The following is a 27,596-nucleotide window of genomic DNA, read 5'->3' on the forward strand; positions in this document are numbered from 1 at the left end:
TTAGATTTTTCTTGACTTCACTTCTTTTAGATGAGCAAAAGTGTTAAATTTTATTCTGTAAGAGAAGAAATTGCAAGCTGGTCAAGGACACTGGCACTGTTTTTATTAAGACATTTTATTTCAATTCAGATACACACGCTGCCATAATATACATGTATACCTTGTGGTATCTCCATATGTTTTAGTGATTGATTAATTCATAAATTATTTTAAGATTGTAAAAAAAAAAGCCCTATAAAAACAATTAGAGGAAATGGTTACATACCTGCCATCCTCTTAACAAAAGTAATTGCAAGCTACATTTACATTCCACAATCGAAACCATACAAAAATCTTATTCAAGTCTCAAATTCGTTCATTTTTGAAGCAAGAATAAATAATGCTGTGGATAAGTCAGTACAAAAAACTTTAAGGCTCAGACAGTTATACCAACCACAATATTCAGCATTCTCTATGAGATGAAATCAGTATTCAGCTTGATGTGTAAATCGTGCGTCTCCTCCACAGCTTTTGGCATAAGAGTGTGTAAAGTGCCCGTTTTGTCCCTCATGCTCAGTGCAGTGGGATGAACAACTGCAGAACAAAACATATCCTCATTTAAAAATGACCTAGTGTGGTTATGCACAGTGCGTATGTTTTATTTATACAAACTAATCAAGTGAATAGTGTATTTTAAGTGCAAATAAAACTAAATAAATGGCTCAAAACAGCTGAATGAAGTATTCAAATGTGATATAGTTGGTTACAGAGTGACTGATATTGGCTGTGTAGTGTGTGTGTGACATTACCTTTGGCTTAGTGTGTCTAGTGAAAGGTACACCCTCCTCAGCAGTGTGTGTGTCCAGCATTTCCTTACTCTGGCTGTCTGAACTGAGGGCGTCCATTAAGCTGTTAGTGCACACCGAGTGAGTGTTATAACCGCTATCCACCTGCACAGAGAACATGAGGGACAGATTAGACCTAAACCTGACATGAGATTAAATCTACAAATTAGTTGAAGACCATAGTTCACAATTCCATTAAAAAAGCTTGCAAAAACAATTTTCTATTTATAAAGCAATAACTAAAATAAATAAAAACTAGAGTTCTTGGAGAGAAAGCGGTTCAGCTGCCACTGCTACCACCAGCCAGTTTCACAATGGTTTCAGGTCAGCTACACCTGCTGGGTTACTGTTTAAACGACTCTTCATCTAGTTGTCTGGTATTCTGGTCATCTGACAGCACGCATACTAACCTGCATGCTAATGTCATACGGTGTGATGCTCCCTTCCGCTAGCAGGGATACGAACATGTGCGTACTTTCAGCGTTAGGCACACTGCCTGTTCCAGAGCTGGACAGTCTAGTTGGTGACGCAGTGTCCTCTTCAGGAACCCAACCACAGGATTCCTCTCTGCTCCTGCTGATGACCTCATCCTCCTCATCTTCACTTTTGTCGGTCTCAATATTTCCTTCCGTATCCTTCACAAACTGCTCATCTTGATCCATTTGCTCCGAAACATCCACAGAGGCCTCTGACTCAATTCCCCCTGATAGCAGTCGTTCTTGCTGAGCATGAGGCCCTGTCGTGCTGGCGTCCAGGTCCATGGTGGGTAAAGGTTCACTGGGATGGATGTTCTCCTTGTCGTGGAGGATTGGGGAAATGTCAGTAGGAGAGGCCCACATACAGACTCTGGGTCTGGACTGAAAGGGGGAGCAGCTGCGAATAGGGGAACAGCCCTCCACCAATGGGCTATTTCCACATCGGTCCATGTCCGAGCTGCCCGCAGGAACACCACTGGGGGACAGAAACGACAGCCTTTTCCTCTCACCTATAAAGACAACGTTTTAATGTCATCTCACATACACTTATCCAAGGTCTTACAAACGGTGGTTCGCAAGTGGGTGAAAACCAAACCGAATAATAAATTACATTGAATGCAAAATTAAAATAAATAAATGTGCAACAATCGAGATATAGCTTAGTGTGAATATCAAATCAAAAGCTGTGATAGAATTACATAACTATCATCTAATGTGCTGCGTGTCTCAGAGTGAAGTGTGTTAATGTTCAGTGCACACACAAATAGCTTATGATGATCCAGTGTTTTCAGTGGCTTTGTTCACAGTAAATGCAGCAAACTCCATCTCTGCATGTGCTGAGATATATATATATATATTAACTAAACAGAGGTTTGAATCTCAAAAGGTTAAATTCCAAAATAAAACACTAAAAATATCAAATATTTGATCTGTTTACTTGCATGTTATGTGACCACTAACCAACATCAGAGAACCGTGAATATTGTTAAATGATTGAAATACTAAAAATCTCAGGGGGTACTTTAAGTAAATATTTTGTCTAAAAGTTTGGAAACCCCTGCATCCATCCATCTATCTATCCATCCATCTGGTCATGCAAACTACATTTTAAAACCCTGGCACCATCTCAGATTATTTACCTGATACAGGTGTCACAGAATGCTGAAGTCTTATGGGCGACAGAATAGGAGATTTAAAAGCAGGCGAAGATCTCTCTGAAAACATCGGACTTGTGATACTGCCCAGACTGTAGGCTCGGCACTGGCCTCGGATGGGACTGGAAGAAAACTGGCCCTGAAAATGATGGGTAAAAACATAATATTAGATTATTAGAATCAGGTATCCTTGATCCAGATTTTTTTGGTATAAACAAGGGAGTAATTTTTAGATGAAATGGCCCTGGCCAAATCTATGATTTGGTACGTACAGACAAGGGCGTCCCGGTTGGAATGCCACACTGAAGTGGAGAGACAATAACAGAAGACATCATCTCTCGACTGCTGGGAGGTATGTTATGGGCATTTCTATCTGGGCTGGAAGGGGTAGAAGACTCAGAGCCACTGTCATGACCATCCAGAAACAGCTTCCGTCGCAATGAAGAGGAGCTAAGGCTTTCCTGCACCTGTTCAGTTAACTCTTCTGTCTTATAGTAATCACCTGGTAGAATAGAAGTTCTCAAGTTAATATCAACAAGCAACTAAGGTTGTAAAAAGAAAATTATTTGAACAACAGCTTCAGGCGCAAACGACAAACAATCCTGCCCTGAGGTAATGCTAATCTGACGCTTCACTTCATAGAGATCAATGCATTGACCAGCACTGACGCCCGTCATGAGAAATCTCCAGGTTAATATCAGACAGGCTACAGCGTTTATTTTGAGTGAAAAAACTGTATTTGTGTTTTATCAAACAAATTGAACACAAATTTCAGGTGTATTGCCTTTTAAGATTTCAAGCACTTTTCAGTACCTCTTCATAAGCATGGCCGTTTCAAAGGTTTTCCCATTACTTCAATTTCAATAAGTCAAAGTATGAACCCTGTTATTATAAATTATATTTTTGTCTTTATTATGAATTATTTTGATAATTTTTAAAAAGTACAAATATATAACCAAATCTCTCTATTAATGAGGTCATTAAAACTGTATGCATAAAAGGTTTAAAAAAATATATTTTTCGGCCGATAGAACCCTGAGAACCATTTAAGACCAAGAACGATAAATATATTAGTGTCCACAGTCCACACCAGCAGACGATAATGTTCTGTTTATTATAAACACATGCTTGTCTGTCACTTTAAATGCTCAAGCTCTTTGCAGCAGAATGGATTCTGATTGGCTGTCAATGTTTATATCCTTCATCAGCAGGATAAAAATAGTTTTTGTGCTCTGTGCTGTTATCTTTATAGTTAGGGTGGGAACTCTGCTATTCTAGAAAAATGACAAAGATTTTTTTTAACTATACCTTTATTGTTATCTTAAGTTATTGTCCTTGATGTGAATGGGCCTTTACTGTCAATCTTGATACATTTTTAATACATTCTTACTGAATAAAGTTTTTTTTTTTATCTTACAGACCCCAAACTTTTGAATGGTATTATGATGTTGTAAATTACATTTTACATTACAACCTTCTTTATGAATCTTGAAAAAGTAAATATTTCATGTTATCTCAATTACAAAAAAAATAAAATAAAAATGTATATTACTATTATTAAAACAAGAAAGAAATAAAAAGGGTTACCCAGAACTTTCTCAAGATTGAAGTCCACTGGTAGGGACAGGACTGTCTGACAGATGGCTTTAACACAAACAACAAGCAAGGATCGATTATTCTAAATCTACATACATATCTAAAATGATCATTTATGAATGTCTTAGAGCTGCTGAACAAACCATTGATTTTCTTTGGTGGCGGAGCCTCCTCTGCTACCAGTGGGGACAATGGACCTAAAATTAGACAGTTTCAATGAATATCCAAATGCTACATTAGTTGTATTAAAACATTTCTCTTTGTCTGTGTCTGTGTCATGACTTGCTTTTCTGATGTGGCGGTTTTACTGATTGTTTAGCTGTGAGTGGTCCCCATGGAGAGGGAACAATGGCACCTTTAATGAAAAACTGTACAACCAAAAATTATTTAATGAAGCATCTTTCTCTTTAGTAAAAAGAAAACAAAGGAGTAAAGCAGTATTACCTGTTCAATAGCATGTTGCCGTTTTGCCTCAATCTCAGAATCTGCCCTTATGAGTTAAAAAGAAACACAGTTGAGTTAATATCATGAACATGAAAAAACAACAACAAATACAGGGTTATTAAAACACTTCAGATGAACATACTAACAGCAGTTATATACCTGGCTTGGCTCAGAAACACAGCCTGACGGTGAATGTCCTCAGGGTCTATTTCCACAGGAAGCAAATTTGCCATTTCATCAATGGACCACTTGAACTTGGCTGGAGTCTACAACAGAAAATACAAACAGAAATTACATTTCTAACGGTTTTTTTTTTGTTTTTCCCTGCCACGCGGAGTCAGATACTCACCGCAGAGGAGCTCCTGGAGCTTTTGAACACCGATGGGCTGGGCATCAGAGACTCATGCAGACGGTGATAGTCGTTTGGGCTCTCAAACGGGTTCAGAATAGCAGGTCTTCCTGGAGTCTCGGGTGTTATATGAATCTCTGCTATATCTCCCATCTTAAAAACGGCGTCCAGAGACAAGCTGGCTACGTAATAAGAAAGAAAAACGCGTGAAAGACTGCAGATTCTTGAAAATATCAACAACTTGGAGCGGTAAACATCCTGTTTGGTTATACACTACTGCATCTCATTCGTAATGATCAAAAGAGTACTGATCGGGTTATCTAACTTTCTTAGTTTACAATCTTAACATGTTTTGATGTGATTTTTACCAGGTGATTAATGGTCTTAATTAAATACTTACAACGCAACGAGCCTCAAACAAGCCCAACCGCGATCTCTGATGAGCTTCCAACGTCTGATTTAATTTTCGCTCAAGATGTGGCAACCAATCACAATTCAGCAGAACCTGCGAAAGAACCAATCAGGTGAGGAGATCGGGCGACATTCCGTCTCGACGTAACTTCCTTTCGAACGTTTGCAAACTTTATTGAGAGGATTGCCACAACAACAAGCGGGAGGTGTAAATAAAACGCCTGTCAGTTAGTTTGCAATGTATATTGTTTAATGTTTATTTCGCAAATGTGGGGAAGATACCAGGGATTATCAGTAATAGACTTGTCAGGGTCATCTGAATGAAAGATAGTGCTTTGTTATTGTCGTTAAGTAATTAAATAGCTTTAGCACTATAGCATCATGGCCAATCCCGCGAGCGCAAACATGAATGCCGTCCGGGAAACTATGGATGGTAAGATTGAGAAAAATGTTTAGAATTTTTTTTTATTATTTGTTGTTGTGAATCATATCGGTTAATCATCGAATGAACCAATGGACGACTATTATGCCTTCTACTTTCTTTTTCAGTTCTCCTGGAGATATCAAGGCTTCTGAATACAGGATTGGACATGGAGTCCTTGTCGATATGTGTCCGTCTCTGTGAGCAAGGGATCAATCCCGAAGCCCTGTCATCAGTCATCAAAGAACTCAGAAGAGCCTCTGACTCGTTAAAGGTGTTCACACTAATGCAGCAGTAGATCTGTGGTGATCTATTTCTGCTTCTGTCCACTCTGTTTTTACCCACTCTTCCTTTTGAAAATGCATAATCATGAGTATATTGATATTCTTGCATCAGTAATCTGGGAAATTAGGTGAAGTCTTCCAGACTCAACATATTGACCTACTAAAGGAACGGTTTTCAATCATTTAGATGCCACGGACCCCCATCCAATTCCTAACGTTTTAAAGGCAGCTATACATTTTCATGTATAAATGTGTTAAAACTGGAAAAATTAATATGAGTGTGTAATATATTACTTGGGAAATATTTATTTAATATAATGTTACATTACGTTTTTATGCTTAATAGTACTGTACTGTTGAATGTATTCTTTATTCAAATTATAATTTAAATAAAAAAAATGTAATCCAATTTATTTATTATTTTAATACATTTTTACTTGTTTAGATTAGTATTTTTATTTTTTAGTTTAATTTTGGATTATCATATTTATTTATTTTTACATTTCTACAGTGTTTCTCTCTTAAAAAAATCCACGGACGTGGGTATTTCTTCTGCGACCCTACATAGCACAAGTGGTTTAGAGAGTGGATGGATGGCATTTCAGCTTTAATTATGACAAACCTATTTTTTTTTATTACCACAAACTGGAAGTCTCAATATATTAACAATAAAAACAAGAGTTGTTGAGGGGGAAAAAAATAAACTAAACCATACATAGCTTCAGGTTATGTTGTTCTAATATATAATAATTTAAATATAAAAAAAAACATAATTTAATAATTTTATAAGTCGTTCTGTAGCCCTCTCGAAGGTAGGCTCCGGTTCCTTGGTTGAGGACCACGGCCCTATGGCGTGATATGCTATTCTCCATTTTTTTTAATGCATGCTGCAGATCATATTAATTGAGAAGCTACAGGGGTATATTTGCACTTTAAAAAAGTGCATTACCTACTAAGAAAAAAAGAATGTAATAGGAGTTATTAAAATGCACACTTTACCTTAAATTTGTCTTATCATTAACTGTCCTTTTTTGTTTGATCTTTTTCAGGCTTCTGAAAACAGCACTAGTCAAGGATGAGTCTAAAATTCATCTCTGACAAAGCAGTTTAAGAAAAAACAGCATCATACACTGTATATAAGCATATACCTATGATTAATGTGTGAAAGCAGTTGGTTTTGCCTTGTTTGGCCTGCTTTCATGTGCCTCAGTATGTAGAAGTATGTTGTACATAACAGTATGTTCAAGCATTCGCCTTTTCCTTATCTTTTTGTTTATTTAACGTTGTGTATACAAATAACTATAATGCATTCTTTGTTGGATTTTGCTGCAGGTTAAGTCAGTAAAATGTTTTTTGTGTAATTTTTTTTTTACCCTAACTGTATGAAACATGCTTTTTTTATTGATACGGTCTCTGGCTGATCCCTCAAGGGCATTTTATCTGTACATGTGCATTGTGTCTTTCAACCACATGAGGGCGACATCAGTGCATTTATAATTAAATCATTGACTACTTGTGCTTTGTATTGTAACGTAGCATTGTAATATCAATCTTTTAAGATTTCTTTCTTTCTTTTAAACATTAATATTAAAACGCCATGGCCAAATTGTTGTTTTGTTCTTATTCTCTTCAAAACAGAGCAGTTTAATTGGATCATCAAGCCTGTTCTCCATGTCACAGGTTCCTTTCTTGCCCAGATCTGACACCAGTATTGGCCGGGAATGTTTAAGGTCACGTTTGGTGAAAGCGGCGTGGCTCTTAGATCAGCCCATAAGGCATGAGCTTCATTAACACCCAGCCGTGCTGAGAGGGAGAGGTGGCTGTGTCCTTGGTTCCTGCAGATAGGAGGCATGATGTTTCACTCCAGCAGCGAGAATTCATTTATGTGTCTGTAATCACCGCCACCTTATGTTTGCTCTTATTGCTAAACATTTACTCTAGTCCAGTCGCTTTTCAAGGAGAAATTCTCAGGAGAACGTGGTCTGGGTCAATGTCTTTTTCATGATTCCTATTCCTAACTTTCAGTCGAATGGGAAAAGGCTGCAGTTCAACCCTGTTGTGTTAGGATCTATTACGTAAGGCTTGTTTCGATGGTAGTCCCTCAAACATTTGTTGACTTTGTGGATGAAATGCCACCTGTTTTGTTAGTTGTAGCATGGGTCAAGGATGCACCATCTTCAGGCCTCCGTTGAATCACCTTTAACAAAGACACAAACAGCATGTGGAGAATGATTGCGACCGCTTGTTGGAATGACAGGTGTTATCAACTAAAGCGGACCAGGCGTGTCTCTTCATGAGGCCGGCTAATGATGCGTAACAATAGGGTTTATTTCTCACTGTGAATTAGTATCATAAAGGTTGCCACTGTGACAGTTATATCGGTCATCAGTACCAGCGAATCATTTTTGTTAGCTTTGTTAGAGTGACCATCGGTCTCCAAACAATATGCATCTGACTTCAATAGATCTTTTAGAGTGGATGAAGTTGATGGTCAATATAAAAAATACAAAAAAAGACGAGCACCATCATAGTAGTGAGTGAGTTTATACACTGACTTTGGCAAATTGAACTTCTTTTAAAAAGGATGAAACCAAATAACACAATTAGGTATTCCGAGGTTGATGTGTAATTATCATATTCCCATCCTCTAATTCATGCATTAATTGCTTTAATTAGCAAAGCAATTTAAAAAACAATGCTAAGCTCTGTAATAGCATCCACCTTCAGTAACTGTTTATGTAAATTCCCTTGTGTTTGGTGTAGGTTAATGAAATGTTTGTTATTAAATGGGAATTCTGTGTGTTCAAGTATGTAATTATCAATAGTTTAGCTGTAAATTTAATAATTGTGTTTTAACCTTCTAAATGATGCATGCAATGCAACATGGTTCTTTGTTCACAGGTATGTGATAAACAACTGGTATTAATCTAAAGCTGATGGAAATGAGAATACCCTTGTGCAAGGTTAATTGAAAGTTTAAAATGTATAATTGTATGTTAGAATCCATAATTTTTTTCAACATAATGCCTTTAAAAATAACAGGGCCTTTGACCTTTTTGGGAATATATGCGCTCAGCCATTTTACTCGCTGAATACCTATTTGTTTAAGTATAGCCCTTGACCCTGCTTGGGCTACAAACTCCTCTAAACGAAGTTTCTTTATCATATTTTCATAACGAGTGATCACAATATGACTATTTAGGCAAGTGTCTACAATAGCCCATACATAAACACTACTGTCAAAAGTTTGGGTTTGGTAAGATGTTTTAATCTGCTATGTAAATCAAGGCTGCATTTATTGGATCAAAAATACAGTAAAACTTTTAATATTGTGAAATATTGTTACAATTTAAAGCAGCTGTTTTATATATTAATACATTTTTTTTTTCAAACTTCTGTGATGGCAAAGCTGAATTTTCAGCAACTATTACCCAAATCTTCTGTCACATGATTCAGAAATCATTGTAATATGGTGATTTGGTGCTCACATAACATTTCTTATTATTATCACAGAGGAAACCGATTGTGCCGTTTAATATTTGAAAACATGATGCTTTTTACAGCATTCTTTGATAAATAGACAGATATTGACAGATAATAGACAGATAAGGACATAAACAGATTTGTTTTTAATATAATGTAAAGTTGTGCCTTTGTGTCACGTTCGATCAGTTTAATTGATCTGTGATGAATACAATTATTAATTTCTTTAAAAACAAAATAGTTTGTAGAAGATTTTTTACTTTCCCCATGTATTGTGACTACATGCCTATATCAGGGCTGGATTCACATGCAACATGGCCAAGGAAAGGGACTTTTTTCCCCTTTAAGACAAGCATGCATTCACAAACCTCTTTCTATTCTATCCAGGGTCGTACAATTTTTTTTGCAAAAGCTTTCATTGGGACTATAAAATGTACTAATATGTACACTTTTGGTATACCAATATAAGCTACTATTATTCAGGTACAAAGGTGTATCTTTTGAAACTGCCCCAGGAACAGCTTTTTTTTCTGAGATTGTTGGATTTTGAGGATGACATTTTACATTTTGCAGCACACTTTGTGTGTACTTTGTTCACATATCTAGGTGTCCTACACAAGCCTGTCTGCAGTAGCTAATGGTGGAAACGTTAAAGGTAGGGTAGGCAATTTGTTTTATAAAAAAAAATTTGTTATAGCCTACTGTTTTAAATTATCTTCACATCCTGATAGCAATCAATATGAGAAGTTATCTAAATATTAAAGTGTAAACAGCTCAATAACCCTTTTATTTCAAGGCTGAGTTTATGTCTCTTAGACCGGTCTGTTGCATTACGATTGAAAGCAGTATCAGTAATGTCAAAAAAGTGACGTGCATTCAAATGTCCGGGTGTGTGTGCTGTTTAAACGAGTGTTCTCACCATTGCGCTTGTTATGTTTACGCAGAGTTTTGACAAGTTTGATAGACTTGATTTTGTTTCTTATTCAAAAGTGGTGATTCACTTTGTAGGCCAATAAGCAGAAGCGAGTTAGCATTTTATTCATTTTCATATTCTTTAGTGTCCTCGATAGAGGAAATTTGTTTTCACACACTGTACCGGGAGCTACGTTCAACACACATAACATGCACATACCACTCAACATTTTGTTCACATTAAAAGCACTTTAGCACGCTGTTCAATCGTCCCGAAGACAATGGGGTTTTTAAATAGGGTTTTGGTTAAATGGCTGAAATAAGGTCTGTGGTGAACAAGCTCAAGACACTCACATTTTATTCTACGACATATAATACATCAATACTACCCCACTCGTAATTTTTTTAAGCTGTTACATGTCTTGAAAAAGGCAGTTGCTAACAAGTAGCTAAATGAGACTACAGAGGCGGTTGAGGAAAGTAAACGTCATCATGCCGAACAGGTAAGCTCAGTCCACTTTTACAGCATTGTTATGGGTATAACTGTGCTCTTTCAAACTATTCTAACTCATACGTTCTGGGAAAATCCTATTGGGTTTTTGTTGAGGGAACTAGCATGATGCTAACAGCCGGTTGGCCTACAAAGTGACATTATACATGCACCACTATAATACGCTGTAGCCACATTAGACCAGCGGTTTGGAAAATGGATGGAGAGATGATTCAGCTCCATCTTCTGGTCAAACACCGGAATTCATTCGACGTGCGACTCTCACAGTGCATTATGGGTATACTCTAGCCGTTGAGAACATAAAGATAATAAATAGACGCCCTATTGGCTGCTGGAGCGTACGTCAACGGCACCAACATATTGCAGAGGGCAACTTTCCCATACCTCTCATTACGGGAATTGAGAAAAATGCCTGCTTCGTGTGCTGCTTGGGGCTGTACAAATCGCCACACAATTGAAAACAGGTCTCGTGGAATTACCTTTCACAATCAGAGACTGAACATTTTTTTCAGGTTATATTTGGTCATTATATAATTAGTAATAGTAATGTACACCACGTACAAACCACTGAAATCGGTTGATAAATGTAAACGCAATTATTGTTTTTATCCAGGAAAACCGCAGCTCACCCATTTACTTGCATTTGTTTACAGCGCAGTGTTGCCCTCAGCAAAATGGTGGACGCGTTGACGTATCGCAGCAACGTTCCAAAGCGGCCAATAGGGCGTCTATGTATTTATTATGTCTATGGTTGAGCACACCAGTTGTACACTCGTTATTGCGGTGCATTGTGGGATTGAACGAGTGCACTCAGTGACGTCCACTATGATTTCGGACACCACTACAACTGGCTGTCCCCTCAAATAGTGCTTTTAATGTCTCAATTGGCTTTGATTAATCTTTGCGCAGCTGCCACACAGGTCAAAAGATCCTCTAAGAGTAAAGTAGGCCCACTTTTCTTTACCGCTTTATAATATCCTTTACCCTCTCATCTGGAATGTCAAAAAAAGCTCTATGCCCAACAGACTTGAACTCTTCCGGATGTCAAGCCGGTTAGTAACTTCATCAGAAGTGCATCAATTCCCATTAGCTGCAAATGAACGTGCACGAGGCGTGTCACCTCATTGCCCATTTGATCAGCGACGCCGTTTAAATGCCACTTCGACTCACATTAACCTCCGCACTGGACATTTACCACGCGTCCGAGCCGAGCTTCCCACTAGACAAACAAAAGGGGTTGATAATACTAATGCTTGTGTTGTTGTGACAGCGCTATTTATAATGATTAATGATCCCGTGTTTTAGTTGATTACTGTGCCGCCGAGTCTCCATACTTGTTTCAATTAGTGTTGTGAAGGTCGCTAAACTAATCCCTCACCCCCGTGTGCATAATCTTTTCCCATTAATAATCATACACTGCTTTCTGCCCTCGTGCTCATTTGAATCACCAACACTGCTAAAGGAAAATACCTCCTCAAGTACTACTGCTTTAGACAGGAAATATGAAGATGATGTTGATGATGTTTGGTGTGCTCTTCCCAATTCTGTGACTCATTGACCTGCTCCCTCAAAGGATTTCTAAATTGAGCTTTAGCATTTAATACATCTTTATTTGTCTAATTAGAGTGGATGGAATGATATTTAGGCCTCATGCATTTGATCTGCTACCAAAATCTTTCTCTGCAGGCTTGAGTAAGTCATATAGCCTATTATTTTCGACAGGACCAGAAGCAAACTGTCCTTTTCGATCAAGCCCAGTTTGGTGCACTGCACACAGAGCTTTAGATGTCATTACATGACTATATTTAAATTGTTTAAGTAACAGCATCCATAACCAACAACAGTACATTGCGTTGAGCCAGCTGAAATGATGTGGACTGAGATATCCTTCATTGTTGAGCAGACAGTTCTGCAGGCATTTCTATAAGCGATTCACTTGAAGTAAAAATAGAATGAAGGACAAAAGACATTTGGACAGGACATTATATAATAGTTCTATATACTTTGACAGGGACTTGTTGACACATAGAGCTGATACAACGGCAATATCTCACTAAATAAGGTTTTAAGCCAATTTTCACTTATACACTGGAAAAAATTCCAACTTCTATTTTAAAAGTTGATTAATGTAATGTAGAAAAAAGTTGAGATGAAGGTTAAGAAAGTATTAAAGTAAATATTTTAGATAATTTAGTATGAGCAATCTTACAATTTCCAATAGTTAAGTCAAGTCACCTTCATTTATATAGCGCTTTTAACAATATAGATTGTTTCAAAGCAGCTTTACAGTGATAGGATATTAAAGTAAAAGAGATTGTTTTGGCTTTACAGCAGCTCTAGAATAAAGCTACTGTCTAGCTAAAGTTAGTTTTGATTGATTCACTTCCGTGCAATGATCATTAGTTATTAACTTAGGGGCCGCTAACACGACACCGTTCTAACAGAAAATTCTTTAATGTGATCCGGCCGCTCATTTGCCTGGTGTTTCGAGAACGCAAACCGTGAAAGAGGGTCCAAGGTAAAATTTAAAAAAGCCTTGAAAAATGTATTGTATAGTATGTATTATCGCTTCCGCGTAGCCACGTGAACCGGAACTATCCCAACAACTTTTTATCTGTACAGAAGTAAAGGGAAGGGAAGGAGGCCTTCACAGGGGAGAGACCAGTTGACACTTCAGGACTGTGTTGTCATCGTGTCCATGCGATGGTCCTTCATTAGATCCAGATACGGCCTGGATCCGGCACACTGCAGTAAACCTCGGGATAAACAGAGAGACTAATATTAGCGTAGACACCATCCTTCTTATGATGTAACAAGTACATCAGGATTTATGGGAAGTGTTCCCGGTTCCGGCTGACCTAATCTATGCAGCCTAACATTGAATTATAAAAGTCTATAATGTGTTATGTGTGTGCTAGGTCATAGAGATGTGTTTTAGTCTAGAACTGACAGACTGTGTCTGGTTCCAGGACAATGTTAGGAAGACTGTTCCATAGTTTTGGTGCTAAATAGGAAAAGGATCTACCGCCAGCAGTCGATTTTGATATTCTAGGTATTATCAACTGGCCGGAATTTTGAGATCGCAATAGAAGGACTATAATGTGTTAAGAGCTCGCTCAAGTACTGGGGAGCTAAACCATTTAGTGCTTTGTCAGTAATCAGCGATATTTTAAAATGTTTAATAGGGAGCCAATGCAGTGTTGACAGAACTGGGCTACTATGGTCATACTTCCTGGTTCTATTAAGATCCATTTTCTATGTAGTTTGTTTATTAAGCGTGCAGGGCAACCACCCATAATAGCATTACAATAATCTAGCCTTGATGTCATGAACGCATTAACTAACTGTTCCGCATTTGTCATTGAGAGCATATGACGTAATTTAGGTATATGTTTACAGTTTTTTTGATTGCTAAACGACAGTGAGAACAACTGGAGCTACATGTGCAAAACAATCTGCACTACCAACAGTCACCTGAGCTAAACAGTTAACATCACCTGCAAAACTCATTCCAAGCAACACAATTCTTAACACATGAGATAACACACACTGTCACTCAGAACACACTGAGAGTAAAAACACTTGCATCAAACACCAATACAGAAAATACAAACTTTTCATCTTTACAGTTTGAACAATTTCAGTGACTTCATACAAAGTAATATTTTCTTCAAAGAAAAGAGTGACATTCTTTGGGCATTAAGAATGCTCAGTTTGAGGCAGAACAAATCCACCTTGCTTATCTGCCATGATCACATTTCTTGCTTTGATTTGAGAATTAATCATTTCAAATTTTAATATGGAATGTATTTATAATGTAAAATTGTAATTCCGTATTTACCTTAAAGTGGACAGTTGAGTTAGCTTTTATAAAGCTACATGGCTAAGTTGTAAAGGCGATAAGCCTTTTTGAACCTCAAATTGCTGCGTCTATTACTGAGCATGCATATTAGAGATGCATTGTGGATGAGGGGACATCACTCAAATAATTTAATTTGTGTGTTTGCTTAAAACATGCAAGAATATCTTGAAGTTTACGGAGATTATTTTTATCCCTAAAACACATTGCAATGTGTAATTCAAAATACAGGTAAAATTCTTTTTTGTATATTAACATAGTACATGGGACCTGTTTTTAAGAACTTTATTTTTAAGCAATTTTCAAAAAGAAAAAAGGAACTCATGATGGATGGATAAATGGATGGAAACGTCTCAGGTTATGCATGTAACCATGGTTCCCTGAGAATAGGGAAGGCAGCGTCTCATTCCCTTTTCTCAGGGAACCATGGTTACATGTAGGGTGACCACCATCAAACAAACCAAATGTGGGGAACCAAATTATAAGTTTGTTTGGGACAATGTGGGACATGTTACCACCACTAAAACATAACCTGAAACTGTTATATAATGTTTATCGAACTTTATCTAAAAGAATTTGTATTCCGCCTATCAGCTGATAAAAATTATTTGTTCTTTAGTCCTTTCCAGAAAACACATTTACATCACAATGTAACATAACATTTCTTTATTTTACATTTCATTTAAATTCAACATCACTGAGCCCAAAGGCAGCAGGCATCATCTATGTCTATTTTTGAAACAGTTCTGACCAAGTCCACCTAAAATGCAACAAAATAAACAAACAAATAAAATAAAAACCAACATGAATTTAGATCATTGACAGTCTAAGAATATATAAAACCAAAAAACTTTCATATTTTTTAGAAAGGATGTGAATTAAAACAACCACAGCAGGCAACAAGTTGATAAATTCTGTTAAATTTGAAGTTTAGGGCGAGAAACGGCAGGCAAAAACATCGTTTTTTTTGCACTGGTCAATTTTGAGATTTTGGGATATTTGTCTTCAATAACATGTCTTGTTTCAGACTTTTGGTGAAAAAAAGTCCGAAATACACATTTAGGTCTTTATTTTACTACACTTTGTCTGTTTGCGTGTGTAGATTTCTCATAAACTCATCAAAAGTTGAATATAAATCATCCCTCTGCTCCGCGATCGCGATGTGCACACTGTCATCACACACACCGTTAGAAAGCTTGCTCTCTCCAGTACAATACTGCCGGATCCAAATATGGTCATTTCCTTTTTATCAGCAACCAATTGTGAAAGTAAAAGGGGGAATTTTACTCTAAATGCGCAATCTCATTGGCTGATGGTAAAGCTTTATAGCCCGTTTTCTCAAAATGACTTTTCTCTCATTCTCCAAGTCCGAATTCTCCAGTTCAGTAGCACCTATATACACCAAACTTTCCAGTCTTGTACCTAGTTATATTATGAAGACATTTACAGAGGGATTTGTAAATATATTATTCCTAGCCTGATTAGGGCTATTGGCAGTATATTCTGATTTACAGGATAACAAAAGTAGATATCCATAAATCCCTCTGTAATTTTTTCCCCATTTAATATGTGAACACAGTGAAAAAATAATTTTGAACCTGGGTTTATCCAATACTCAGATTTTGTTTTTTAAAACATATGCAAATTAGCGCATATTTAATTAGATAATGCCTGATTTGCATATTTAAACATTAAATTACCGAAAACTTGTAATAATTTTTTTCTCATCTTAATGTACATAATCAACTGGCAAAGTTTCCTGGTGATATCTGCTATAAAAAATTATCCTATTCACCTGTAGTGTCGCCTTAATTTACCCAAATTATCCATTTGTTTTCTGACAGAAACACATGGAACGAATCACCGCTCCACATATTGATTGACAGCCGTCACAACCTACTAGTGACCGTGTTTACTCCTTTGCTTTCAACTATTGCATAGGATTTTAAAACGGCTGTTGTAGCCTATTTGTACTTCTGACGAAGTGTTGTTAAATATAGGTGAAAAACTACGCCGCAAAAATAATAAATAAAATTCTTTCTTAAAAAGGCAAAAGAACGCATGTACGTTTTCTTAATATGATAATTAAAAACCAACAGACTGATAAAAATGGGGGACATTTTCTCAATATGCGACGTGCGGGACAAGGGGTGAAAATGCTGTGCGGTACAACGCAAAGCGGGACGGGTGGTCACCCTAGTTACATGCGGAACCTGAGAAGTTCCCTACTAACTCATGCTGCGTCCCAGAGGTCACGATAAGGAAAGGAATACCCCTGCTGCGATGCTGAAGCGATGAGTGCCCTATTGGCTGAGCTAAGTCAAAGGACTCAAAGGAGTCCTCATCCCTAAGGTGCACCAGCAACAATCATACACCAGAGCTTCTCAAGAACAGAGGCCTGAACAGGAGAGCTCCAAAGAGAGGAACCCTAACTAGGTTCATATTCAGGCCCGCTTCCAAGGAGGCTCACAGAGAGCCTTGTGTTAAGGCAGCCCTGAAGAGCGGAGGCCTCAAAGAGAGGCCTAGGGAACACTTAAGGGCCCAAGGGTAATACAGAGAAAAGCTAAAAAAAACTAAGCTCATTCTACCGGCTTGCCAAGCTCTGCAGAGTGGAGGCCTCAATACAATGACTCTATTAATAAGAGAAGGAACACTCCACACTTAAGGTCAGTAAGGGAGACTCCCAGAGAGCCTAACAACAAGGTATATACCCTCTCTAGGAACTGAGGCCTCAGTAAGGCGACTTTCTAAATCGAGAGGAGACCTAACTATATTCCATGATCAGAACAGCTTGCAAGGAGGCTCACAAAGAGCCAACAACTTTCAATCACTATCCCAGTGGAGCTCAAGAGACCGGAGGCCTCAATAAATATAACTCTACGAGAGGAGGCCTGACAACGCTCACAGTAGTCAAAGGAGGCTCACAGAGAGCCTAACCACTTAGCAAACTTAAGCCCTATTCAGACGGGACTAGTTTAACATGGAGAGGTGGGGTAAAGTAATAATTACCAGAGCTTCTCTGTGATTTTAGTCCCGTCCGAATGTGCCATCTCAGTAATCATTACGGACAATGTCAGTAAAGATTACGGCAACATTTACCTTCAGTAAAAAGGTCAGAAAAAATTTCCCCAGGTAATAATAATCCCGTGCGAATAGACCCGCTGCAAATATGTACGTAAATATTTCGTCATTTCCTGTTTAAAAGTTTTCCGCATTTTTTCAAGTATGGAGTATAGAAATAGCATTTGCGTTCTAGACACTGGGACAAGTCTGTGGCAAAACTCAAGTATTTACCACATACCATTCAGATCAGAAAGAAGATCCAAAGCACTTGTTAGAGGCACAAAACATCTTTTAACGCTAGGTATGTGCCTATTACCAACACAATCCAATTTGAAGTTAATTAATACATCGTTCGACCGGACATAACTGTTTTATAATTATAGGTTATGTGTTTGCGCACGTGATATCAGCAAGCAACGTAATACGCACTTGAATTGCGAATTGACCATTAATATTACAGACGTCCTGTGGTAAAATTACATTACTCCATCTACCCTGGTAAAGTTAATTTTGCCGAATAGGGCTTTAGACGAACTCTATGAGCGGAGACCTCTGTAGAGTATGCTCTTTTAAATCAAGAGGAGACCTAACAATACCCAAACCATGGGATATCTTGCAAGGAGGCTCCAAGAGAGACTACAACTCGCAATTACTATTCTAGCTGAGCTTTTGCATAGTGAAAGCACAGTAGCCAGGGATGCTCACAAAGAGTCTAACAACCTAGCAAACAGCTAGCTGAGCTTTTGACGCCTCAACATGACAACTCTCTAAATCGAGAGGATTACACCCATGCTCAGGACGCCTTACAATGAGGCTCACAAAGAACCTACAACTCATAAGCGAGAGGAAGCCTTACAACTCTCTGGTTAAACAGTGACCAAGGAGGCTCGCAGACAGCCTAACAATGTTGTAATTAGCAATTCATATAATTTTACCTGTGAAGCAGATTTGTTATGTGACAGCATTAATTAAAGTTTCAGTAACACTTTACAATAAGGTTAATTAGTTAACATTAGTTAACCACCATAGCATTAGTAACATTTACTAATACTTTATTAAAACATTAGTTAATGCACTGTGAACTAACATGAACAAACAACGAACAGCTTTATTTTTATTAACTAACATTAACAAAGATGAACAAAGTGTTACCAAAGTTTTTTATGTGTCAAAACATTTTTCTAATGGCACAGCAGAAAGTATGTTTTTACAAAGTTATCTGCATCTCCTGCGCTGCATCAAGCCACTCTCATAATACCTGTCACCGTTCAAATGAATGCAAAGCAAAGACTAACTGTATCATGTGTGTAAGACTCCAATAAAATGATTAGGCAATTATTCTCATTAATAAATCTCTCAGCGAGTAAAAATGTGTCTATTATGATAGACAACATAACATTAATATTAGTTTCAAAATAGTTTTTAAATTATTATTATTATAATTTTAAATTATTATTGTTCCTGGTTCAATTAGTTACACTTTTAATAGCAGATGCTGGGACAGACTTTAAGTGCACCTCCGCTGAAATCTAATCCTGTTTACATGATCAAGACCTGCTACCGAGCAGTTGTGAGCTTATGGACCTGTTGCTATGACAGCAACTCCATGATGATCTTCGAAGTACCTAACAATCCTGGATCATGTCAAATTGTAAACAGTAAAATCCAGATAACTGAGTAATCCATGTACAAAGAACGGACCCCAGAAAGAAAACGAAACCAAAACAGAATGAAACTGTAACATGAACAATAGTTTGATTTTCTTTAACATTAGCTTGTGCATTTTTGCCGTTTCATTAATTTTGTGTATCAAAACATGTATTAGAGATCAATGCTCTTTATGTCTCTTAATTGTATTTCAACAACAGAAGCTTGTCCAGGATCAGCACATAAGAGAAACTTCTTCCCAAGGCCTAACTCAACTCCACTAGCCCGAACAGCAGCGACTGTTTTACCCACAGCTTGCTCACTGCTGTAGTTGAGTGAAGGTTATTTGCCAGCTGAATGACCCCTCTTGTTTAGGCTTGATGGATGTTGTAGAAAGTGAACCCAGCAGGGGGTCTAAGAGGCAGAATGTGTGTTGGAGAGAGAGTGAGTGTAAGGAAAAGGATGCTCTATGATCTGTGAAGAACCAGAGCGAGAGAGAAAGAGAAAGAGAAAGCGAGTGTGCACCTGAGTGTTAGCATCAATGCTTATGAGGCTTATCCATCAAACTCAACTCACAGCTAAGCACGAATGAATAACCCACGCCCTCTCTCCGCCTCAGGAGGAAAGGATAAAAAATCACACTGCCTTTGAGGTCACAGAAGTTGTTGGTGGAAAAGTTCAGTTACACGCATTTTAAAGGAAGCGTTCTTTCTCAAAACAGGTTACAGACCTCTGGAATGGACGGCAAAGAGAAGATAAACCTCATGAAACAGAATAATGGAAAATCACGACAAATCTGAGTTCTAAAGTTCAGCATTCTGAACTCAAAATATATTTTTCTCTAATAACAGCGAAGGTTGAAGTTGAATTAGGTTTGTCCATTTTTGACCCAAACATGAGTTGAAACAACTCAGCATTTTTTTAGAGTGAACAAAAATATTTCTGTCTGAAAATTCAGACCTAACCCATATCCATAAGGTGTCCCTGTATCAGATGGAAATGGGTGAATAACACTGATATAGAAGCACCTAACCCTGGTTTCTAAGCCTAACTTGATATAAACTGTAAGTAGTGTCCCTCAATTCTGATTGGTTGATTAGAAAGTTGTTCCAGGATTAACAAAGATGTTGATCCAGGAACATGTTGTACTTGGTGAAATCAGATTCACCGTACACATTTAGTGTCCAATTGTTTTGAGGCAATATTTTGTAAAAGGCATTATTAATATACTAAATTTGTGGATATATTTCCAAACCTCAGTTGGAAAAATTCAGGAACCCTTTTGTCACACCAGTAGGTGGCAACAAGGCAATAAGTCTTTCATTCAACTTACAGTATTTGTTTATAAAAAACGGATTCATTTAGGAACGAAGCACAGTGTTGTTTTGAGATATACAACAGTTGATTCTACAGTGGCTAAATCAACTGAAGATCTTAGCCAGGGCTGAAGACCAGTTTAAACCAGTTAAGCCAAACAAACCAGCTTAGGCTTTGTTCATTTTTTTTAGCAATATATATATATATATATATATATATATATATATATATATATATATATATATATATATATATATATATATATATATATATATATATATATATATATATATATATATATATATATATATATATATTTTTTTTTTTTTTTCATTATGCCCTAAAATTTAGTAGGTGAAAAACAGTAGACTACATGAAATCAGTAGCATGTCTGCATGAATTCACAGTATTCATAAAAGTTAAAACATTAAAACAATCTTTTATTGAGATTCCGAAGTGCACAACTGATAAACACATTACTATCTCATGAGGCCACAGGAAAGGAGTTGTGAATGGCAATGAAACTTACGCAACTGATGTAAGCCATGACAAAGACAACATGCCTACAATTATACTGTAGAACCAGCTGAATGACCCCTCTTGTTTAGGTTACATTATGTATATATTATTTCCTCAGTATGCAATTTCGGACAAAGCTAATGTTATACGTGCCATGCTGTTAGTCTAAATATCAGCATGAAAATAAGTTATCAAATAGCACTCAGTACTTTTCCAGAAAAATACCACTCTGACATGTTATTGCTCAAATGACCCCTGTTGTGAAGCTGAGCGGCAGGATATATTAGAGAAAAGAAGGTTAACCTAACTGTTAGGTGCTTGGTGACTATTAAGATATGTTTGACAATATGTCAGGGAGCTTGTTTTCTTTTTTAGAATAACCTATTCAGCTTTCCCTCACGTATTTTCTAAAATTAAACTTGTTCATTTAGAGTGACATGTTAAAAAAAGTTGAGTTTTCAGCTCTTCTGGGAATATCTTGTTCTGCATAATTACCCAAATTTGATTGGAACTGAACTTGACTTCTGGAGATGACTTTTAATGAATGTAAATCAGGCATCTCACATCCCCACGATTAATTTTGTCTGTAACAAAAAAAAAAAAAAAAAAAAATCTTGTTAGAAAACAGAAAAAAAAAGTGTTAAAGCGCTGACAGAGGAGTGCTGTCAGGCATTTTTCTGCTCTATCTCATCTCCATGACTGGCACTCCAGAGATATTTCCCCTCCCTCGCTTTGATCATGGAAGTGATGGTCTAGAAGAAGCTGTGAATTCCAATGTGAGGTGGGCATCTCTTTAGCATACCTAAACAAAATTGGGTGGTTCATTTTCATAGCCTTAGTTTCGTGTGCTTCATGTAAACATATTTTCTCTGACAACACATGTTATCATCCACGGTTCAAAACAAGGTCTCAGAGAAGAGTGAATGCATCAACTGTCAGGTTACACACAGTAAGGAAGGTCATGTCACACGATAGTCTTTGATTGATTTCATGGATGCATGCTTCAGTAGATGTATGGCTATGTGAAGTAATTTAAAACGCAAGCATAAAAATTCATCAGATAGGGATCTGTTTAAGAGGAAACGAAAGTCTATAGCCAGTTATTGACGGAAAAGTTTGGTAACTTCAATTATTGTGTAAATGAAATAAAATAAGATTAGTATGATCCAGCTACACAATTTTATATTTCCTCAAAGCAATACATAAATGTAAAAAAATGAAAAAATAAATAATGATAATAATAAAGAAAAACACTGATAAAAAATTAGTCAGAAAGCCAGAAATAAAATAATTATAAACCGAAAAAGATTACTAATAATAATAATAATAATAATAACTCGTTACATTTATTTAGGGCTTTTCTCTGCACTCAAAATGCTTTACATATACATAGAAAGGGGGAATCTCCTCAACCACCAACAATGTGCAGAATCCACCTGGATGATGTGACGGAAACCATAGTGCGCCATGCAGACAGCAGTTTTGTAGAAAAGAAAAGTCTTCCAAAGAAACAAGACGTGCAGTAGGGCTGCACAATATATCTGTACCATATGTTATATGCCAATATTTTTTTTTACAAATATTTGAGCTACAATAAGATTCTTGTATTTATTCTATAGGTTGATATTTCATACTTAATTGTACATGCTCATTTCCCGTATTTTTAAATATAATTTAGATAAGTAGTTATCAAACTTTTGCCCCACATTCTCCAAAACAATATTGAAAGGTGTGTCTCTGGTATGTCTGCTGTAATTATGACCAGGCTGCAAGTTTTCAAAAGATTTTATTGAAATTTCCATTTTTATTGTTTTCAGAGAAGAAAAGAAAAAGAAAAAAGAAATGCTTATTATTTTAATATATTAAATTAATTATCCATGATTAATTTTGTAAATGTATGTCCTGTATTCCAGAAAACAATAGTTATGGGAAAATAAAAAGAAGTATGATTTCAGTTCACATTTTGATTTTATGTTTTTTTTTAGCATTTTAATTTAGATTAGAGTTAGATTTAGAGTTAGATTATTTTTATATTCATCCTGCGGCCTCCTTGATGTTAGCTGAGGTCTCCTGGTTGAAAATCATCATTTACTGTAGATTACTTGTTAACACTCGCTTAAAGTTAATCTTTAACAACACTAAAAAATTTAATAAAACTGTTAAATGTAATCATACGCAAAAAAAAAAAAACGGGAAAAAAACCCATCCATTTTCCTTACTTTATATTTTAATGTTGTGATGTCTAAATATAGCATTTAAAAGAACTGATTTTAGTTTTTATAGTGTTTTACTTTTAATTAATTTAGACAGATTGATAGCCGATAGAATTTTAAAACTGGTAATTTATTGTTATTGGACATATATGAAAAAAAAAATCTTTCTTGTTATTTGTTGTGAATTATGCTTTAAGGCAGTTTAAATATTTCATTTGAAGGTGAAGAATATAGCTTTTTTTGCGATGTGGTAAATTTACACAGTCAGATTTTCTCCTTTATCCTTGAAGCTGAGAACAAATCCATACATTCTAATCTAACGAAGGACACATTCAAAGCAGCTCCCCAAAACCCACATCCATCTTCAGGAAAACAGGACACTGGCATTTTGGCAGAGCTTGAGTTATGGTACCAAGCGTCAGTGGCTGCATCAAACTCCACTCTCTTCTGAAGGACCTTTGTGGAAATGGCATGATTAATCCGTCAGGGGACGTGGCTATGCAGGGTGTATGCATGGCAGGGAGAATTAAATTACAGGGCTGTCGGAGAGACCATCCCAGCACAGTGCATTTGAAAGTGTGGCAGCTTTAGCTGATGGATGTCGCTGCTCTTAATAGGCTGGTGGTGTGTGAATTGAGGCATTGACTTCCTCCCACTCTGTGTCCTGTACATAGGTGTTAAGGTTGACATGGGAGATAAGAGGAAGTAAAATATGAATTCGAATGGATAGGTTCGCAAATGTGAGAGGGAGATTTGACTCAAGTGAACATCCACGAGGGCTTATGAGCATATGATGACGTTCTCATTACATATCAATGTAGAAGGTGTATTGATTAAGAGAACAGCATCACTTAAAGATCAATCGATAAGCATGTGTATTCTCCTATTTTAAATTATATACACATGGTTGTATATCTCTAAGTACTGTCTGTAGTTGAACATATTGATCGCAATTGCGCAAAAGCATCGGATGTACATTATAACAAATGTTCTCTTTGCATTATAATAGAGGAGCGACAAATGTGCCCGATCGATGAAGAGAAGGTCAGGGAATGGACTCTGGCCGCAGCTCTAATAGAGAAGTCAATGAGGAACTGCTGTAATTACTGTAGTGAATTGAATAAAGGAATGTGGAACTGAGGGATGCAGTCAGTTTCTGACAATTACTTTAAAGTAACTAGAAAACATCCGTGTTAAATTCCTTCTGAAATGCATTAACTTTAGGTGAGCATTCATTTAAACGCCATGGTTTTACTGTGTAGAGTTAATGTTGGTAAATGCAAGGTTGTAACACCAGAAAACAGAACAGCTCATGATGGTCTGACAGATTGCAGTGGATATGAAAGCAGAAAGCAGAAGTGAACTCTTAAATGATAGACATATACAATTGTTTAGTGCCCATCTTATTGTAGCTATAAGATGTTATTGTAAAATAATTGTACAAATTTTGACAGAAAACATTGAGCATTCCTATTGTCTTATTCCATTGCTCGACTGGAGAACTGTGTTCTGTGAAATGTCACTAAACCCATTGCCAGACCGTAAGTGTCATTTAAATTGGGTACATAAGTGACTTCCAGCTGTATAGGGATATCATGATGCATATGAGAAGTGTATTATGATAACTAAGATTATTGTCGCTGTGACTCAAGAGACACCATAAGTGTTTGTTCTGAGATTAGTTGTTGTAAATGTTGAGAACCATTACAAACCCGTAGGATCTGCGGTCTGTAATGAACACTTTATGCCTTTGTAAATAACAAATAGTCGTTGACATTTGAGTTTAATTCTTTTCACTTCCTAAATCCTTCACAATAGATGGCAGTATAAGCTTTATATCCTGCCTCTGTGCATGCTTGACCTCACAATGTACCAAATAATTAGGAAAAATTATTCAGTCACACTTTATTTTATGTTACAGTGTAATTATATAATATCAGTTAACTATGTCGCACTTAGGGATTAGGGTTTGGCTGCTTAGGGTTAGTTGCATGTAATTATGAATAATTTACTGTTATTACTATATGGTAAGTAGGCCTACATGTAACATAGGACACTGTAAAATTAAGTGTTACCAGTTATTCTATAAGTTTTCTCCACTCTTACTTTAAAAGAGTGATTCAACTGAAGTTGTTTTATTCTCTCTAAATGCTGACCAGTCATATGCTGATACTCATAATGTCCATATGGGGATAATGTATTATTGCTTAAATAATTTCTAATTCAGATTTTCAACGTGCTTTCTAAGGCATATCAGTTTTGTTAATACCATGTAATTAAAATATGTCAGTGCACTACAACGCTCAGGCTGTATTAATGACCGTGAAAATTGCTTTAATTAAATAGCCAATTATAGTAAAGCCCCAACCATGAGAATTGACATTTAAATAAGCTTTATTTAAATTGCTTTCAATATTGTTTCATCAGAATTTCTCACGCGGCGAATTAATCTCTCGCCCGTGTGCATGTACAAAGCGCCATTAACTATTGGGGTGCTGTTATTATTCATTGCATGAATTAATGCAATAGCATACGTCTGTCCTTTCATAATAAACTGTGACTATCAATAAACTGCGACAACTAGCATTACCGCGGTTGTAACATAACTGAGGCATAGCTGTCAATGACTGCAAAAACAACAACAACAACAAAATAGGCAGTCTGCAGCTCTGTTTGTATATCTTTATAGTGAATAGATAAAGGATGCCTTGTAAACCATGCTCAACAAAACAAGAGTTATTTTGAAGTTCGGATATACCTGCTCTGAAAGAAAGGAACACACGTGCGCGCTGTGTCTCTTCCAAAACTCTCTTTGTTTCTTGGCTCCTCCTCCGGATCACAGTGTGACAGATTCAACTCGTCCGAGCACTAGCGCAGCTCTTCACTTTTTCCCACTGTCACTATCACACTTTGATCGATGTCGTGACGCACAGACAATATCTCGTTTTCCCCCCCGTGCCAGGCTCACTTTCCTTTTCAATCAGAACGGATTTTTTTATGTTGTTTTACTAATTCTTCCGTGAGACATTACTTTTCCCAGAATACTTTGAAGAGATTTATTTAGTGTTAAACATGGCCACCCCGGCTGCGCTTCTGCCCGCGACACCGATGTCCCACGCGCCTCCAATGTCGATCGCCGCGGCTGTCAACTCCTCGAGCCCGGCGACCCTCTCGTCCCCACAGTCCGTCACCCCAGCAGGACAGAGCATCTTCAGATCGGAACTTCTCTCCTCCGCGAGCCCGGGCATCCCCATCGGTAGTCTCCCGCACAAACCCGTGTATTCCACTCCTTCTCCAGTGGAAAACACTCCTCAAAACAACGAGTGCAAAATGGTCGAGGTACGAGGCGCAAAGCTCGCGTCCTTCACTGTCAACGGCAACGAACTCATCTGCCTTCCGCAGGCATTTGACCTCTTTCTCAAGCACCTGGTCGGCGGACTGCACACTGTGTACACTAAACTCAAACGTCTAGAGATAACGCCTGTGGTGTGCAACGTGGAGCAGGTTCGCATCCTCCGTGGACTGGGCGCGATTCAGCCTGGAGTCAATCGCTGCAAACTTATATCGAGGAAAGACTTAGAGGTCCTGTATAACGACTGCACCAATGCAAGGTAAACCTAGCCTTCTCACTCTGTTATGTCCTGCACTCTTAAAAATAAAAGTTTCAAACAGGGGTTTTCTCAGCAATGCCATAGAATAACCTTTTTCTGCTATGAAACGTTTGAAAGTTTCCATGGAACCATCATGCCAATAAAGAAGAGTTGTTTTTAAGAGTGTGTAAAGGATATACACAAAGGCAAAGTTCTAAAAGTAGCACCAAACTAAAAATAATTAAACAATCGCACATAGTTTGTACTATGAGCCTTTATTGAGCTCATATCAGTAGGCCTACTTGCGCAGACGTCAGCCTACTTTCACAAACTCTTTTTTTTTTTTTTTTTGCTGAGCACAGCATATTTATCTGCTTATGATCCAATTTGAACAGTTTGGCCTTTGATAATCATGCAGGTTACTTATACTAAATGCATCATATTGAACATACAGCACAGACACACACCTATCCAGACCTGGGACACCTTGCTGGACATGTGTCTTTCACAATCAATTAGGCAG

At 37.2% G+C, this 27,596-nt stretch overlaps 3 protein-coding genes across 4 annotated transcripts in view; 2 read left to right on the forward strand and 1 right to left on the reverse strand.

Annotated features, from left to right (window-relative positions):
* Nucleotides 1-99: 99 nt before the first annotated feature.
* bora (bora aurora kinase A activator) lies at nt 100-26,939 on the reverse strand. 2 transcript variants are annotated; one of them, XM_077246896.1, is made up of 13 exons: nt 26,242-26,939; nt 5,244-5,348; nt 4,844-5,025; nt 4,654-4,760; nt 4,495-4,540; nt 4,337-4,418; nt 4,194-4,247; nt 4,042-4,098; nt 2,727-2,956; nt 2,440-2,593; nt 1,235-1,809; nt 789-929; nt 100-573 (listed from the first exon to the last, which is right to left on the reverse strand). In XM_077246896.1, exons 3-13 carry the CDS (start codon nt 4,994-4,996, stop codon nt 553-555), a joined length of 1,620 nt encoding a protein of 539 aa, XP_077103011.1. In that variant the 5' UTR covers nt 4,997-5,025; nt 5,244-5,348; nt 26,242-26,939; the 3' UTR covers nt 100-552. The 2 variants fall into 2 exon arrangements, with proteins under 2 accessions (XP_077103011.1, XP_077103012.1); XM_077246897.1 differs by lacking the exons at nt 5,244-5,348; nt 26,242-26,939 and having other exon boundaries at nt 4,844-5,106.
* On the forward strand, nt 5,504-7,169 carry mzt1 (mitotic spindle organizing protein 1). Its single transcript, XM_077246904.1, has 3 exons — nt 5,504-5,687; nt 5,804-5,949; nt 7,009-7,169. Exons 1-3 carry the CDS (start codon nt 5,636-5,638, stop codon nt 7,036-7,038), a joined length of 228 nt encoding a protein of 75 aa, XP_077103019.1. The 5' UTR covers nt 5,504-5,635; the 3' UTR covers nt 7,039-7,169.
* Nucleotides 26,308-27,596, forward strand: part of dachc (dachshund c) — a 71,860-nt gene continuing 70,571 nt past the window's right edge. The window contains exon 1 of the mRNA XM_077246894.1: nt 26,308-27,094. Within this exon, the coding sequence (XP_077103009.1) occupies nt 26,556-27,094 (539 nt within the window). The 5' untranslated portion in view covers nt 26,308-26,555. The remainder of the gene's footprint in view (nt 27,095-27,596) is intronic.

This window comes from Siphateles boraxobius, unplaced genomic scaffold (genome assembly GCF_051911475.1).
Source record: "Siphateles boraxobius isolate OS27281-9 unplaced genomic scaffold, OSU_SipBor_1 29, whole genome shotgun sequence".
Taxonomy (NCBI): Eukaryota; Metazoa; Chordata; class Actinopteri; order Cypriniformes; family Leuciscidae; genus Siphateles; species Siphateles boraxobius.